Source organism: Passer domesticus, chromosome 1, assembly GCF_036417665.1.
Source record: "Passer domesticus isolate bPasDom1 chromosome 1, bPasDom1.hap1, whole genome shotgun sequence".
Classification (NCBI taxonomy): Eukaryota; Metazoa; Chordata; class Aves; order Passeriformes; family Passeridae; genus Passer; species Passer domesticus.
The window spans coordinates 23,603,289-23,619,883 of NC_087474.1; the positions used below are offsets into that span (position 1 = coordinate 23,603,289).

Below are 16,595 nucleotides of genomic sequence, written 5' to 3' on the forward strand. Positions count from 1 at the left end.
ACAACTATTTTACAGTATTTATCTTCAAAAGCAGGAGCCCATAAGAGGGTTTTGCTGATTCAGTTAAAAATACAACCAGCTATATTCTGTACATACCTTCTGCTGACATTATATTAATGATCAAATTGTGTCTTGCTGTTTCAAAGGTACGCCTGTTATATGCAGTGATCTAGAGTGAAAAAGATTACAAAACAATGCAAAAATGAAAATTATATAAATGAAACATCAGTGAAAGTTAAACTGATAACTTAGAAAAACATATCAGTTTTTAAGTACTTTGCCGCCTTATTTTGAAACCTATGAACATTCATTCACTAATATAAAACTTGAAAGGTAAGGTCAATTTATTTAATGCAGTACTACCTTCAAATCAGGATACTGGAATTTTCTTGACCAGTCTAGAGCCAAATAAAATTAATGAATATGTGAAAATAATGTATTTTGGTCTTGATAGAAGTGTTCTGCCATACATGTGTATTCTTTCTCTTCTGTTATCTTTAAGAACCACCATAAGGACAGATTGATTTCTCCATTTCCCCATGCAGCCTCCAATCCCCACCTCCATGAATACTAGGAGATCTAAATTCATCGATAGCTCCCAGGAAATAAACTACATGGAGAGGTTTTTTGAAGGAAAAAGTGTAATGATGCCAGGAATTCTCATCTTTGGAACTGCTATTTAGTTTTAGCTCTGGCCCCAGTGAAGTTTCACTCCATGAATGAATTCAAAATAATGTTCCAACACAAGCAGTTTTTTTAAAAAATGCTGGAACCTGTAAATGTATGGGAATTGAAAACTAGAAGGCAGATGCAACATAAACCTTCATGAATAAAATATGCAAGGATACTAATCTAAAAGTTAAAATATCTAGGATACCTGAAATGCACGCAAGTGGTTACTTCTCAGTGGTGACTGTACTCCAAGGCTGTACTATGATTAAGTGATCATTCATAACAAATACAGAACAAGGCTGGATTATCAGTATAATTATGTATTATCTTCTCTACCTTTTTATCCCTGAGAGGTGATAAATCTTTCATGAAATACACTAAAAAAACCTAATTTTCTTTCTAATTTTACACTTCAGTTCACTCATTTCAAAAGCAAAGGAGAGCCAGAGGAGTGACAATAGTGACAGAACTATGTTGTTTCTCAGCAAACAGAGCCACAAACCACTGTGACACTGACTATTAAATAAACAAAAGTAGCAGATGCTGCCCTTCTTTTAAAGGATTTGAATGAAAAGTGCTGTGGAGTATCTACTGCAGGTTTGTTTAAGTGGAGAGGGAAAAGCTTACCCAACACAATCAGATCTCATTTAACATTATAATTTTATTATAAAATTAACAGAAAATAAATTTGAGATTTCTCTGGTCCTAATTCTGCTAATTTTTCAAAGGGTTTCTTCAACAGCAGTTGAACCACTAGTACCCAGAAAATCAAACCCTCTGTCATACAAGCTCTGTACAGGAGCAGTACCCACCGTGAGCCTGCACTCCAGCAGTGGGAGCTGCCAGCACAGCCCACCCACCACAGGAAGGCATGGCAGAGATTGCCTCTGTCCTGAATATTCATTCAGACACAAACTGTCTTTGCACAGCTTTCAAAGGAGCTTGAGCTCAAGAATGTCACTTGCTCTACTGCAGTGCTATGCATAATGCTAGGCTCTCCTAATCATGAGGTGTCCTCCAGTTAAGTGAGCTCCCCATGATATCCCCTCAGGAATTATAACATGATGGAAGTTATATTCAGGCCAGGAATATGCAATCACTCCTCTCAGAGAGCACTAGGAAGAGGATCAAATGCCATCTGCCCTCCTCACACACCACAAAATTAATTCAAAAGCCACATCTTAGACTGGAACTGCAAGGAATTAATTTGTATGCTAGGCAAGATTTACTTCAAATATGGCTTGGGGTCATGCTAATGGAGGTCTAGATATAGATCCTAGAATCTAAAAGCACATGCCATTTAAAAACTGGCAATTTCAAATAAGGGTTTCCTCTAAATAAAACTTAGCAAAGCCTGCAAGTGATCAATTCTCAGATGGTATTAGTCCTGCTGAAATCAAAACAGAATCATGAGAACAAAATTAAACATGGGTGAAACTATCTGCAGTACAACTTACCATTCAGAGCTATCAGTCTTTAGGAAGAAAAACTACATCAAATGCAATTTAGAAAAAAAAAATATTTATCAAGAGTTTGAGGCAAATATACGGCTGGAGCAAGTTACTGTGAAGATTTCTTAACATTGTAAACCACACAGTGCCTGCTGTCTATGAAATACGTGGTAGAAAATAATGTCCCTTTTCCCTTTTTAATTGCTGCTCAATGAATAATTAGTGCTTTAAAATATTTGAATACCTAACTCTCAAAACCACAGTTTTGTGATTTTTACACTCATATGAATTAAATTCATAAAAGTGCTAACTAAAATAAAACCTATCAATAAACAAGAATAATGAACAGGGGGATATTTGATGAAAAATAATTGAAAAAAATCCCAAAGCAATCAAACCAAAAACCCCAACCAAACAAACAAAACCAAACAAGAAAAAAAAACCCCACAACTGCTTATTGAGTGAACACTTTCATCTAGTGGGGGAAAGCCTGACCCATATTTAGGCTGAATGGTACAAAGTGAGGTTTACGTTATTCTTCAAGTACAGTTGCTTACAAAGTTTTTTTTGCTCTGCATTTTGAATAAAACTTTAATATGAAATAGCAATTAACTATTCAAAAACAAGGGGAACTTGTTGACAGTTCTGAACCTTACACTCTAAACCAAAATACGTATTTTTGAACTTTTGAAAGCAAATACCTCAATGATGGTTGGCTTGCCCACATTTTCTACAGTTGGTGAGCCATACAGCACCCCATCACTGTATGGTGTCCTTTGTATATAGCGCAGCCATCCAGGTCTGTCAGGGTAACCCATTAAATTCGTATTAAATGTTATAGGATCATTACTTATTTCACCTAGATAAGAGAATTTATATTAGAATATTAACAAGAAAATGTTAAATTCTTTGATTCAAATTTCCAAGCTCCTACCACCTATGTGCCAAAACTGAGAGAAAACTGGAACAGTTCACTCTGCCAGTCACCATGGCATAAATGAAGACTCAGGTATCCAAGTCAGGAAAAACACCCATTTTACAAAGAGATGAAATTTTAAAAACATTTGGGTTTACTCAGAATTTAACCAATGCTAACAGAAGCTTGTTTTTTCTTTAAAGTGACTCTTAGTAACAGCACTCCCAAATCAATTCAAAAGCATATTAATGAAACAGGATTTGATTATGTGTGCATTGTACACAAATTTTTCCTATTTTCCTGTTATCGGAAATTAGTAATATTTATATAAGGCGGATACATTTATTCCTTTTCACTGTTGATAAGCATGTGTGGCTGAATGCTCTCTCTCTTCCCACCCCTACCAGATTGCTTACACATATTCTAACCTGTGTTGACCAGTCTTTTAGCTTTAGTGTATGCAAAACCATCCTTAGGAAATCAGCTCCTTCTCTAAACCAATCTGCTTATTAACATTAAACTGTTCCTAAATATAGGAAGAAGGCTGAAGCCAAAGGACTATTTTTAAAAATGAAAGAAAACAGTTCAGTCTCATATTTGATTAATCTTCTATTTTGTCTTACATTTACTATATGCTTTTAAATTGCTCCTTCATATAGCCTGATACATACTATGTCTCAAACAGTGACAAGATAAATAGCATTTTTAACAATTAACACATTTCCACAATTTCATTTTAATGCAAAAGTGATGAAACACTTAATATCAGATATATATAATGGATTACTACACCTTCCCAAATTAAGTAGATGTTTTCACAATACACATTTATATGCATTTTTTCACAAATAACCACAAACTGGAATATTTTAAAAGTATAGGACAACACATTTTATTTCATCTGAAGATATTTCAATAGAAACTAAAAACTTATATGTTGAACCACAAGGTATGCTAAATAGACTTCAATTTTTTATAACAATATTTTTTCTGTATCTGCATATAATATGGAAGATCTTAGCATCTCATACCAGGCTTTGGGTAAGGAGGAAATTCCCCCTTAAAGTACTCTCTCTCCAAAACATGAACAAACAGAACTCCAGCAGAAGGGTATACATTCCGATCAGAGTGCACCTTAGACAGAATTGTGTACACTGAAAAGCAGAAGGAGAGAGAAGAGACAGAAAAAAAGGCAAAAATGAGACATGCTCGAGGTAACTTCATGCAGTTCAACAGCAATGCGGGCATCTGGGAGAAGGAAAGCAACAAATATTAGGCACCTGTTAATAAGATTTTTTAAAAGGTTATGTAGATTTAAGAACAGAACACAGAGCAAACCCTCTCTTTGCCCAACAGGATCCTTTCCAGGACTGCAATAAACAAAACTGCCTCTGTCAAGATTTCAACATTTGTATAAGCTCTTTATTTTTATTGTAATTTTTAAAAAAAATAGGAAGGCTATTGTAGTTTTATAGTTGGTTTATTTTTAATATTATGTTAATAAAAGTCCGTTAAATGAATTACACAATCATGTTTTCCTGATATTTTACACAGAGAAAGCAACAGAGGAATACAGAGGAACCTTACCAATCGACAGTTCTCATTTCTCACTGAACAGAAATGGCAGATTTTTCAGTTCTTGAGCAGAAAAGGACACACTTCACTTCAGCTGATTTCTATGAGTTCTTACAGCTAGACTTTCTCAGACGACCAGGGTAAAATACAACTCAAACTTTGGTTAGAGAGCTCTTTACTGAAGATGTTGGGCTTGTATTGAAGGATAAAACAAAAGGACACGGGTATTTATAGGCCAGTCAGGTGAAACTGATTCCAGACCAAAAAAGTGAAGCCATGTTTTACAGGACTGAATTTTTTACAAGAAAATTCAGAACAATCAGCATATGTAAAAGCAATAACGTAGTTTTTATTTAGTACAAAATTTGCTGACAAGGGCATAGCTTTCTTAGGTATAACACATTTGATGCAGAACTACATACACATTTTAATGAATGAGAAGAATGAAGAAATCATTACAATAAATTAGATGAATAAGAAGACACTTTATCAACAAGTTTCAAAATATAAGTATAAACAGAGAATACTGATTTAATAGGTGTTTCTCAAGGTGTCATAATAAGATTGATTTAGCTTGTGTTACTAATTTTATTACTACTGAACTTTAATTTAATGCCCTGAAAGAATTGATCATTGCTAATAGATTTTGTCAGTGAGATGACGATTACAAAAGCAGTAGATAAAGATGGTAAGACACAGACAACCATACACATCTATCAGCCTTGCTTGCCCAACTGGAAGAAACTTCATGAGGAATCACATCTCCAAAAGCAAATTATAGGCCACACAGCACAGAGGTGCTGTCACTGGGAAGACAGACTCCAAAAGACACTTCTGGTAGGAATAAATTTGTAGGTCCCAGAGGTGCTAACTTCAACCTTGGATCAGTAAGAGGACACATTTGAAATGTGGATAAAGCTCATGTAATTCTTCAATACTGGTATAATTTTTTTAATCCTGGTATAATTTCTTCAGCCTGATAATTATACCAACTTTTTTACTTGAGATCTGCTTTAAAAGGCACTATTAATTATGCATTAATCACAGGAATTCCAGCCCTCGCACCACGTACTCCGAGTGGAATCTCTCTCACCTAATTTTAGATGTCTACAGAAACAACATCTACCACTAAGTTAGTCAGGCTCCTTTTATAGTCAGTGGAGAAGAAACAGATGCTTCTAGGGGTTGATTTATTTGATTTCTCCTGTACAGTGAGATGAATCATGTCCTAGATTCCAGGCTACACTGACTAGATCTCCACAGACTGCAGAGGCATCTGAGAGGAGATGCAGACATCTGTAATGCAGACCTCCACATTTAATTACATAGTCCCCACTCTTCAAGCTTAATGAATATATAATTCTGGATATACTACTTGTCACATTGCACAGCATTTGCTTTTCTGAAAACCATTTTTAGCACAATACTGAACAGAGTACCTTTCTAATAATTTATCTTAGTGACAAAATTTAAATGATCCTGAAATTTGAATTGATACAATTCTGTGTGGTCAATAAAACAGTTACAGTCATTTTCATTATGTAGACTTACACACAGTAAGATCATTACTTAAAATTAATAAATTATTATCCAAAACCCTCTGCCATCAATTCTGTGAATGAGCCGTAAACAGCACAAGGAAGTTAACTAATTTCCTTTAAAATATTTGCAAGAAAAAATAACATTATATTGAAAAAGTAACATTAATACAAGAGCTGACAAAAACATGGTAGCTGGATGAAGGTGGATCAAATACCTAGAAAAGATAATTTTTCCATTTCTGATGCTTTTCCTCTATGATGAAAATCCATTTCAAACAAGAAGAACAGTGAAAAAGAAAAGTGCATTTTTTCTCAGTAAGCAATTCTTTCAGGAAGAAACAAGCATAATAGAATCAGCAGTTACTGAAAAAAACCCCAAACACTAAATGTCTGTCCTTTCCTAGCAATGAGACACTCCGTGCTGCTGAAATAAGTATACCAGTAAGGATTTGATGCAAATATAAAACACAGATCTCGGTGGAAGTCTAGAAACATCTCTCAGAAGGAAAAATCCCAGAAACCTGTTCTATCTTGTAATGACAAACACATCATAATGACACAAGTACAGTGATGAAAAACTCAGAAGTTCTCACCCTTTTTGTCAGAGATGTCCTCCTTGTTTTAACCCCCAAGAAGTTTCTTCAAAACCAGAAGGAGAATTGAGTCTTCAATCTACTAGAGTATCACTAACTTTTCAATAATCAAACAAGTGAAATGCTACTTTCTTCACAAGCTTTTAAAACCCATGATTATTTTCATGAGACTGAGACTGGACATGAATGTGTAATCATCATCTTGGGTGATCTAGGAACAAAACTCAATATACTTAACAAATAGATACTAATCTAATACAGCAGACTGCCAGCTGTGAATTGTCTGGGCAAATTCCCTGGGGTAGATAAAAGTCTCAGGGACTGTGAAAAGCTTCTGTAAAACTAATAACGGGAAATTTAAAATCTTCATTACTTAGGATCACATCAGATCCCTGCTAGAATCAGCTACCATTACAACACTGCTTTCCTCTTTCTTGTTTCCAGATTGCTTGGAGGACTTTCTGTAGATCCCAAGATCTCCTTATAGGTCTTGAATACAGGCACAGCCAGGAATTCAGACAGGATTTTATCAGCCTGCAGCCCAGAGCCTGTTACCAGAAACAGAAAACCCCCATCTCCAGAAATTTCAGAAGTTTCACCATGTTGGTTGCAGCCTGTAGTTGATGATCCTCAGGAAAGAACTCAGTTGGAAGTTTTTTGGTTCTTTTCCCCTAGAAATTTCAATTGGTTCTCTCCCCACTGATATTTAGCAGATGAAGAACAATTCCAGCAACAACTTGATCTGGAGGCCAATCCAGATTGCCTGACTAGATGAGCAATCAGTGCAAAGCTTCTTCTCAGCCAGTGTGTGCACTACCTACAGTATTTGATGTGTACTTGCATAAAGGGCAGTAAAATAGTCTTTTGACATTCATGTGTGAGAAGACTTTTTAAAATTGTTACAGAGAAGTTATTGGATTAAGCAAACTGCAGAGGTATCTTGAAGCAACCAGCCATGATAAGAAAATGTGCAGTATTAGGTATAAACACAGCCATTATTTCAAGCAAAGCTACAGGAACAGGAAAAGTCAGGGAAGACTAACAAGAACACGCAGGTCTGTGAATATTTGAAGACTCAAGAAATGTAAAGTTTTCCAAATTACTTACCTTAAAATAGCACCCTACTCCTAAAACAAGGACATGACTGGAAAAGCAAGAGTAATATTGAAAGCAGGTTTGCTTGAACCAACAGGGTATTTAAATTTACAACCTAAACTCACCATTCTTCTGAACAGCCTTTATTCTGCTGATAACATAACTGTGGGCTTGCTTAGTCGTCCAGTTAACAGTTCCATTATTGCCATCAGCAGAGCTTAGCAAAATAGCTTTTCACAATAAAACAAATGCAAAAAAAAAAATAAATTAGTCAGATCAACAGACTGCCACAAACAACCTGATCAGATGGGATCAGACACCTTCTACATCATGTTTTGGTTTTAGTCAAAATTTAGGGACCACAGATCAAAAAATAGAGGTGTTTGGTTTGAGTACATAAATACATAATAATCTTTCTGACAATTATCTTTTTGACACCCATTTTTCTAAATAAGCTAAGTTTACACTAAATACTTAAACCTCTGCAGACACTTCTGCTGACATAATTGTACTGATAACAAAGATGAAGAAGAGCATTCCCTAATAAATGTATTTGCACAGATAAAACCTCACATACAGGCAAAAATGTATAAAGTAGCTTTCACTGGAGTGGTATATTTTGTTCAAAGAAGGAAAATTAAAGTAAGCAAGCTTTTATTTTATAATGATGCTTATATAAAGACACATCGGGCTGATTGCCTTGCAGGCATAACCAATAATCAATTTTGAAAAAAGAACCTATTAAAAATGGCTGCCTACATCCCACACAACCAGAACAAAGCATGAAATCAGCTGGATACATACAGCTGAAGGTGGGAGTTTTAAATGCAGTGAGGAGCAAATGATTACTGGAGACAGAAAGGAGCTGTGGAGCTGACAGAAAGATTCCATCTCACCAGTAGCAGAGGTGCCTGAGAAAGCTCCCTCCTCACTTCCCACTTTTTGTTCTGCTCTTCTGAGATGAATAATAGGTATACCAGCTGTACAGGTACATGCCAGCTGAAAGTGCAGAGCGAAGGAACTGCAGTCAGATGCTAGGAAAGTGGCCATAATGAGTAGGTATTTTTGTTTTGAAATAGTTTGGGAGTAAGAACTCATGGCAAACCCTGGATCAAAGATGGTTTTGGACTAGCATCTTAATATCCTTGTAAAAACAGCAATACCAGAAACATCAAGGAGCAGTATTTGTGTACAGATACACCAGTTTGCAGAAAGAAATGAACACTTATTGGATCAAAGATGGTTTTGGACTAGCATCTTAATATCCTTATAAAAGCAGCAATACCAGAAACATCAAGGAGCAATATTTGTGTACAGATACACCAGTTTGCAGAAAGAAATGAACACTTATTGGAAAACATGCACAGTACATGAAAGAAGCCCAGACATCTGTGAAAACTTCTGTAACACCAGGCCGCTATTAAATTAGTGATAAGACATTCTTCAAACAGAATTCAGGAGGCCAAACAGATCTGGCTTAAGCAGTAATAAAGATAACACCACACTCAATCTACGGATATAAGACAGATATCTATTACTGATAATTTACACAAAACATCTAAAACTGAATTAAAGATGGAGTGTAATTAAAAGTTGCATTTTTAATGCACTTTTAATTTTATTTATTAAATGTAATAATTTGATTAATGCAATCATTACTATACCAACACAATAACATTTCTAACAACTTTTGCCCTGCTGAACTGATCTGCAAATATTGCAAGTCTTAATATAATAACATCCATGGGACTATAAAATTTAGTACTGCATAGGACTTTGCGTAAATTTTAGTAATTCTTGAAAAACTCAAGAAATTCCTGAAAAGATCAAATAAAGTTGTTCCATTATTCCAACAGGATGAGCTGGGCAACCAGAGGCTTGTCATCTACCAACCAGCACCGGTACCCAACAAAACAATTAACACAAGATTAGATAACTGAATTATTACATGGAGAATAGTATTAGAGCTGTCAAAATTATTATACTTATCACAGTCCTTATTTAATCCTTATTAAGGATTTAATGCATCTTTCTTGACACTTTTGGTGAGCCCACAAGGTTTTCCTGATAAAGACAGCAATAATGACATTACCCTTAGCTATACAGCTTGTCACTTAACACTTCAGTTGAAAAAGTAGACACTAAATCATTTTAGCATATTTAAATGCAACTAAAAAAAAAGAAAAAAAAAAGAGACAAGTTCCACCATGTGTTTTTCAATATAAATGGTCAGTAAGTGTCTTTCATTTGGGTTCCAAGTTTGCTAGGTTTGGCTGTGTGGACTGAAGAAGTTACCTGTCTACCTCTCCATGCTGCACTTCACAGGGCAACTGGAAAAGCCACCAGTATGCCTGTTTTCACATCCTAGTGTTTATAGTGTGATGTTTTCATACATATCACCACTGATTTGATTTCAAATGACAGACTGAAAAGCAAGAGAACAGGGCTGCTAAAAAGTTAATCTGTTATATGAGCTTTCTAGTGGGTCTCACAAAGTTTTGGCATTAGCCTTATGTAACTGGGGTGGAGGGAAGAGAGGCAGGATAGAAATGGAGATGGGGAGGGAGACAAAGAATGACTTGTATGTATCAAATATACTCAGAGAATTTGCAGGTAAAAACAAAGGCTAGGAGACTGACAAATCATAGAGATGACAGAACAGTCTGCATTGTCTATGAAAAGGTAATCAGTGATGTGCAGTTCAAAAGAATAAAATGTAACTGCACAGCAGGAACAAAGGCAGCAGCATGCCAAACACACTGTGAGCACACAATTCAGGGATGCTCAGCTTGGGTAACAACCTAGAGATGTAAGTCAGGTTGAACAGAGCTTTCACCAGAACACTGGCTAGAACAGTTGACATGTAAACAGCAACATCAAGGAGGAACAGGCAGACTTTATTTTTGTACTTGACACAGATATGATCACTGTTCAAATGCTCTGTCTAGCAGAGCCTTCAAGAAGCAACTGACAACACGAGGAAGGCACTGGGAAGATCTGAATGTGATTAAAAGATGACAAGAGACCTTATACTACAGAATGCAGGGATTCAAACTATGCATTTTATCAAAGAGACAGTTTAGAATTAATTTAATCAGCCTTGTACCCACGATAAAAAGAATGTTAATAGTGTCAGGCTCTTCAGTCTGTTACACATGTTGCCACAGTTGCTGGAGAAGCCATCACTGCCTTCAACAGCAGGAGCAATTCATAGCTCTGTGCCTGGGACTTGAGCATGCCCAGGTGAAGCATATCACAGTTTTTTCATCTTTCTCCAATTATGTTTTCTTTAAATTATTCTTTAATTATAATTGTATTGGTTATAAATAAAAATCACATTTATAGTAATTCATACTCTTTTTTTCCCTTTTTAAATTATATTTGCATAATATTTAACAACTGACTATTTAACAGAGTGGATACCCACAACAATTTCTGACCACGCAGCAATCAGAAAAGGACACAAGTATCATGGACCAAATCCACCTTCCCCATTCCTTTACTGCACTCTGACCTTCAAACAGTATCCTGCACCTCTACCTATCCTCTTATTCCTTCTTTGAGGTAGGATCTCAAGCCCATCTCTCCTACTATTAAAGCAGCACACAGCTCAAGCCATCAAACCTGGCCATTTCCCCTCCCTCCAACACTTCCACCTTCCCCTGGGACCTGACATAAACACACACTTGTTACTTTGATGCCGCAGATCAGGGTCTCCGGCCACGCTTACACTGCTCCTTGCTCTCTTAGGGCACAACCCTGCTTCAAGAAGCTACCGTTGCATATCCCATCTGGCTCAGTCCTCCTTCCTCTGAATTCTGAGCTGGAGTGCAGAATCATACACAGCACATTTTTCTGAAGGACTGGTGAGAACCACAGAGCAGAACAGTTAGAAATTGACACCATAAGTTAAAGTGCAACATCTGTGAAGAGAGAACCACCTGCAAGGTGCATAGCCCACAGCTGGAATCAGAGCTTGTGACACTGAGGATCCACTGGTGTCTGCACTGGATACTTGCCCAGTTGGTCACATCATCCATTAAAGGAGGCAGAAGTTGCAGCACCCACCTACTCTCTCTTCTCTTCCAACTTCCACACACTGTCCTCTTGCCTACTAGCTAATAAATATGTGGCAGAAATTTACTATTAATTGAAAGGGATTCTCTCAGTGGAAATACACATTGAAACTGGATATGTTCTAACCCTCTTCAACAACAGCTACTATGTAAGAAACAGGAATTAATTTGTATTAGTTCTCCACCGCAGATTGCTCAGGTTCCTCTACATTCAAACTGTTCAAAAGTCCAAATCAATCCCAGAAATGTTTCTCAGCTCTATTCTTATTAATCTTTGTTCAGTAGGCAATGGTTTTCCATCTGTTCCTGTGCTATCCACTGATTACTGCAACATCTGACCATTTCTCCTAAATCATTCAAGTAAAGTAACGTTTATCAGTCTCGCTGTTAAACTTCAGCATTTGCATTCATGGGAATGCTACAAATTAACTACTGGGAGAACAAAACCCTCATGATTTATTAACAGTAGCATTTACTCACCACCATTCTCCCTCCTACGGCAGGCCCGACAAGAGAACCACATTAGGTTAGCATTTCCATTAAGGTGAGGAAAACATTGTCAGTTCCTGTGGTTCCAGCCTGAGTGTAACCAAGGGGGTATGACCAGGCCACCCTGGTGGCCTGCTGTTCCAGGATGTCTCCTACATTTCTATCATCTTTTGATATGAACTATCAGGGTATCCCTGTAATTGCATTCCAAATTTTGGAGGTGGCAATTGCTCTAAAAGACTAAGGAATTCAAAAAAGTCATTGATTTCAATATGCTAAGATTTCTGTTTGCTCAGTAGGTTGTTCTTTCTAACTTCTCATTTTCATAGCTTGGACTGTCACTAAAATAACCTACATTTAAAAGACATTTTGGCTGTTTGTGTTGCAATTGTAACAACATTTAGACACAGATTCAAATTACTATGGAAGTAATCAAAACTAGCAACTCTCTTCTTTCATCTAGAAGTCTGCCAAGGAAGAAACTCTACACTCATAGTGACTGCTGTAAATTTATCACTTTCTATTCAAGAAGAATTCAAAAGCTCTTCAGATACTGAAAAAAACAGATACTCTTGTCTAGGTTTTAAATAATTTTTTCTTTGATTAGAAATAATCTTTCTTCTAAAGAAAGGGTTCTACTTCAGTGACTGCAGTTCCTGAAGTACTTTAATGAACTTCCAACCAAATCTAAAAACATTAAGGAGCAAAAATAACCCTCTCTACACATTGAACAGTTACATCTTCTGCCATAAAGCCGACTTCTTATTGTCTGGCTTTAGGACCTCTAAGATGACTCCATGTACTGCCTATCAATAATGTGTTTCTGTAATGAAAAGCATATTAATGGAACAGCTACTTTTCCCCCTTCTGTAATTACTTATTCAAGTAAGTACCTATTGACAGTAGATTGTATTGACCTGGCTCAGATTAGGAGTACAAGCAGCATCTTCATAGGCAGGCAGACATCCAGAGGCTCTCTGAAGGAAACCTGCTTCTCTGCCCTTATGATCACACCCACAACAGGAACAAGGGCAGGTGTGCTGTGGTGTTAGCTTGAAACCACCAGACCATCTGTGAAATGTTCTGCCTCCTTGCACAGGGCGCGGCTCAGCAGAGGAGTGCTGCCAACAGCACTTCTGCTGTCAACAGCAGGACAAGTGCAGGGATCTGGTTCAGCCTCCTGGATCCCTGCCCCAGCCAGTGATTTCCCAGCTGTTTTAAATGGGCATGCCTGCAGCCCTGCTCAAAATGGGCATTCCCAGCACATTCTTCACCACCTAGCACACACCAGTGGAAACAATCCCATACCACTCCTGGGCAGTACACACACTTCAGTGAACTATTTCTGTGGGTCGACTAGTTTTGAGCCAGGTGACCCAATCCACACTATCACTGTACTAGTTATTTGTCACCAGGGAAAGCAGCAAATAATCCCCAGCTGTGCAAGGGCTGGAGAATGCTTTCTGGCAGCAGTGCAGCCTTATGACAAATTAATGTGACCACATAACCACAGCTTGCAAAGTGAGAACTAATGTGCTCCTTCCTCATTTTGACCCCTTTACAGGGAAAGGAGAATGCAACCCCATTGCTCTACAACTCCCTATTCCTGGGATGAAAAAGGGGTTCCAGGGACAACATGGGCAATGACAACTAATTTTAAGTTCAGAAACACAGGGCAAAATCACTGGCCACAGTCACTCAAACAAAGTTTTGATAACTGCTTCTCTGCAGATATACAATATGGGTGCAACTCATTGCTCTGCCAAACTAATATGACAGACAGCTCTACCAGAGTACTTGAGCAAACTTCTAGGAAGTCTGTTACTATAAAGCTAGAGTCAAAGAACACCTAACTATTTTCTAGTAGAAATGCTTAATCCTATATATCACTTCTCACAATGAAGTCCCATGTTTTCCTAGCAGTGGAGCATCATCAGCTTGCATTTGGGAGTCCATACCTTCAGTTTGAGTACTATACCAGACCCCTAGGAGCATCTAAAATCAGTCTTACAACCTTTAAATTCTTTATTCTCGTGACATTCCCAGATGATGAAATAATGTTTTGCCTCAAGGAGGACAGGGAGAAGTGAAAGGCAGACAACCCTTCTGACTTCTGACAGCCGTTCTCTTCCTCCAGAAAGCCTTTTTTATACATTTTTAAGAAAAGCAAAAATCATAAGTTAACTTTCTTCTGTATATCAAGTGCTACAACACAAATGGGAAAAACTAATCCATATTAGTTGAGGAGAACGAAAAGAAATCTATTCACAAGTCCTGTACTACTTCTCACATCCCATTGTTTCTGTCAGATGTCTCTTGCCTTGTTAAGTAATGCTGCAGTCCTGTAGAGTTTACTTAAGATCAGGATTCAAAAGAATGGATTTTCATGCTGGGCAATGCATCTTGGAGCCAGCAGACAAGGTTGGAACTTCTTTACTTAGGGAGAATGGAGGGGAGCTCAGGTGAGCTCCTAGGACAGCTTCATTCAGATCAGGAACATACTACAAATCTCCACATTGCCAAATAATAAACTTTATATAGATATCTCTTACAAGAATGTAACTGAACTAAAGTTCATGCCTCCTTTTTTATATCAGTTTCAAACCATGTATTCTTCTGTTTTAACTAAAGAAATCTCTCTGAACCAACCTTAGAAAGGTCTAAGTGGAAAAGTTGTAATGAAGAAACTTCAAGACCTCTTCCCTTACCACATAGCCTGGAAAGGACTTGTGGATTAAGCTCACAACTCAGTTTCTAAAAGGTTATTTTGTAGACCTTTGTAAAATACATTATTTCAGTTGATACTGAAAGCTTATTCTCAATTGTCCTAGTTCTTCCTTGGTTGCTATCCCACAAGCAGTCATGAAGTGGAAGGCAGAAGAGGTAGGAAAAATTTCCACGTAAGGGAAAAGCAGCGTCTTGCATCTTACAAATGAAGTTTTATCCTCACACTGAACAACTTCACACTGAAGTTCTTACCACATCTTTAACATATCCAGTGCCTCACACCAATTCTGCTGCTAATAACCTATGACAAGTATGGTCGTAAGTAAAAGAAGTATTAGGAAGGTACCTAGACATTGTTCAAGAGGATACAGAGCAGACTGCTTGCAGATAACTCACCACTGACCTCTCAGAAATCAAAAAAACCCAAATAGATTTCCTGCTGTTAACTTGTGGTGTAACAAGTCTCACAAAGGCAGTCCTGTGGCTGGGCTGTGATTAAGTGTTAGCTGTTTGATGTATTTCACTGTGAAGAACCTTGTAGGTGAAAAACCTGCCTACTGCATGAAAGCTATTATTTAGCTTTTAGGGACCAGGATTAAGACTTTTTCTGAATTCCTAATTCTGGCTCGGTTGGACTAAGTGGTCAAGATGGGAAATAACGGAGAAGAAGGGTAACACAAAAGACACCCCCGTACACACAACAGCCAGGCACCAGGTCGAGGGAGCGGAGGAGCGCAGCGGGCCCGGCCCAGTCCCCGGGAGCGGAGGCTCCCACGCCATCCAGCGGCTCTGAGCCAGGCCCGGCTGCCGCGGCACGCCGGCAGTCCCGCTCCGGCCTCACCCACCGCCCCCGGGCTCCCTCAGCCCGGGCCCCGCCGCGCCGGGAGGGGCTGCGGCGGTCCTGGGGCGGGGGCGCGCAGGCCGCCATCCCCCGCCGCCTGGGCAGCGTCCTCCGGGAGCCGCCGGAGCCGCGGCATGGGGGGATGCTGGGACAGCCCGGCCCCCGCACTGACAGGGGGCACGGAGCGGCGGGAGTGGGGCGCGCAGCGAGCCGCAGCCGGAGGGCGAGGCGGGGGGCGGTTCCGCCGGGAGGGGACGCGAAGCCCGAGCAGCGGCAGCTCCGCGGCGCAGGCCGGCCGCTGCCGGCGGGGCCCGCCACCGCTCGCCGCGGGGAGACGCGCCGTGACCGACCTGTCAGCAGGAGCGTGGTGAGGGCGCTGTGCGGCCACGGTCCCGCCGCGCAGCACCGCATCGCTCCCCGCTCCTCCGCCTGCTGCTGCCGACACCACCGCCGCCGCATCCTCTACGCCGCCAAGTACCGCTAGTACCGCTACTCCCGCCGCCGCTGCCGCCGCCTCGCCCCGCGGCGGCCGCAGCATCCTCCCCTTCCCGCCCCGCTGCTCCCCGCCCCGCCCCGGCGGCCGTCTCCAGGCGGCGCGGCCGGGAAATGCCGGGCATGC

At 39.3% G+C, this 16,595-nt stretch overlaps 1 protein-coding gene across 8 annotated transcripts in view; it reads right to left on the minus strand.

Moving 5' to 3' along the window:
• The window catches only part of SGCE (sarcoglycan epsilon), a 31,291-nt gene extending 14,762 nt beyond the window's left edge, over positions 1 to 16,529 (minus strand). For 2 of the 8 annotated variants that reach the window (XM_064410464.1, XM_064410455.1), the window contains exons 1-5: positions 16,327 to 16,529; positions 7,969 to 8,073; positions 4,071 to 4,193; positions 2,825 to 2,982; positions 97 to 169 (exon numbers count right to left, since the gene is read on the minus strand). In XM_064410464.1, coding sequence (XP_064266534.1) covers positions 97 to 169; positions 2,825 to 2,982; positions 4,071 to 4,193; positions 7,969 to 8,073; positions 16,327 to 16,435 — 568 coding nt within the window. In that variant the 5' untranslated portion in view covers positions 16,436 to 16,529. Of the gene's footprint in view, positions 1 to 96; positions 170 to 2,824; positions 2,983 to 4,070; positions 4,194 to 7,968; positions 8,074 to 16,326 lie in introns of those variants that run through there. The other 6 variants (XM_064410440.1, XM_064410433.1, XM_064410446.1 and 3 more) reach the window with 5 other exon arrangements.
• Positions 16,530 to 16,595: the final 66 nt, after the last annotated feature.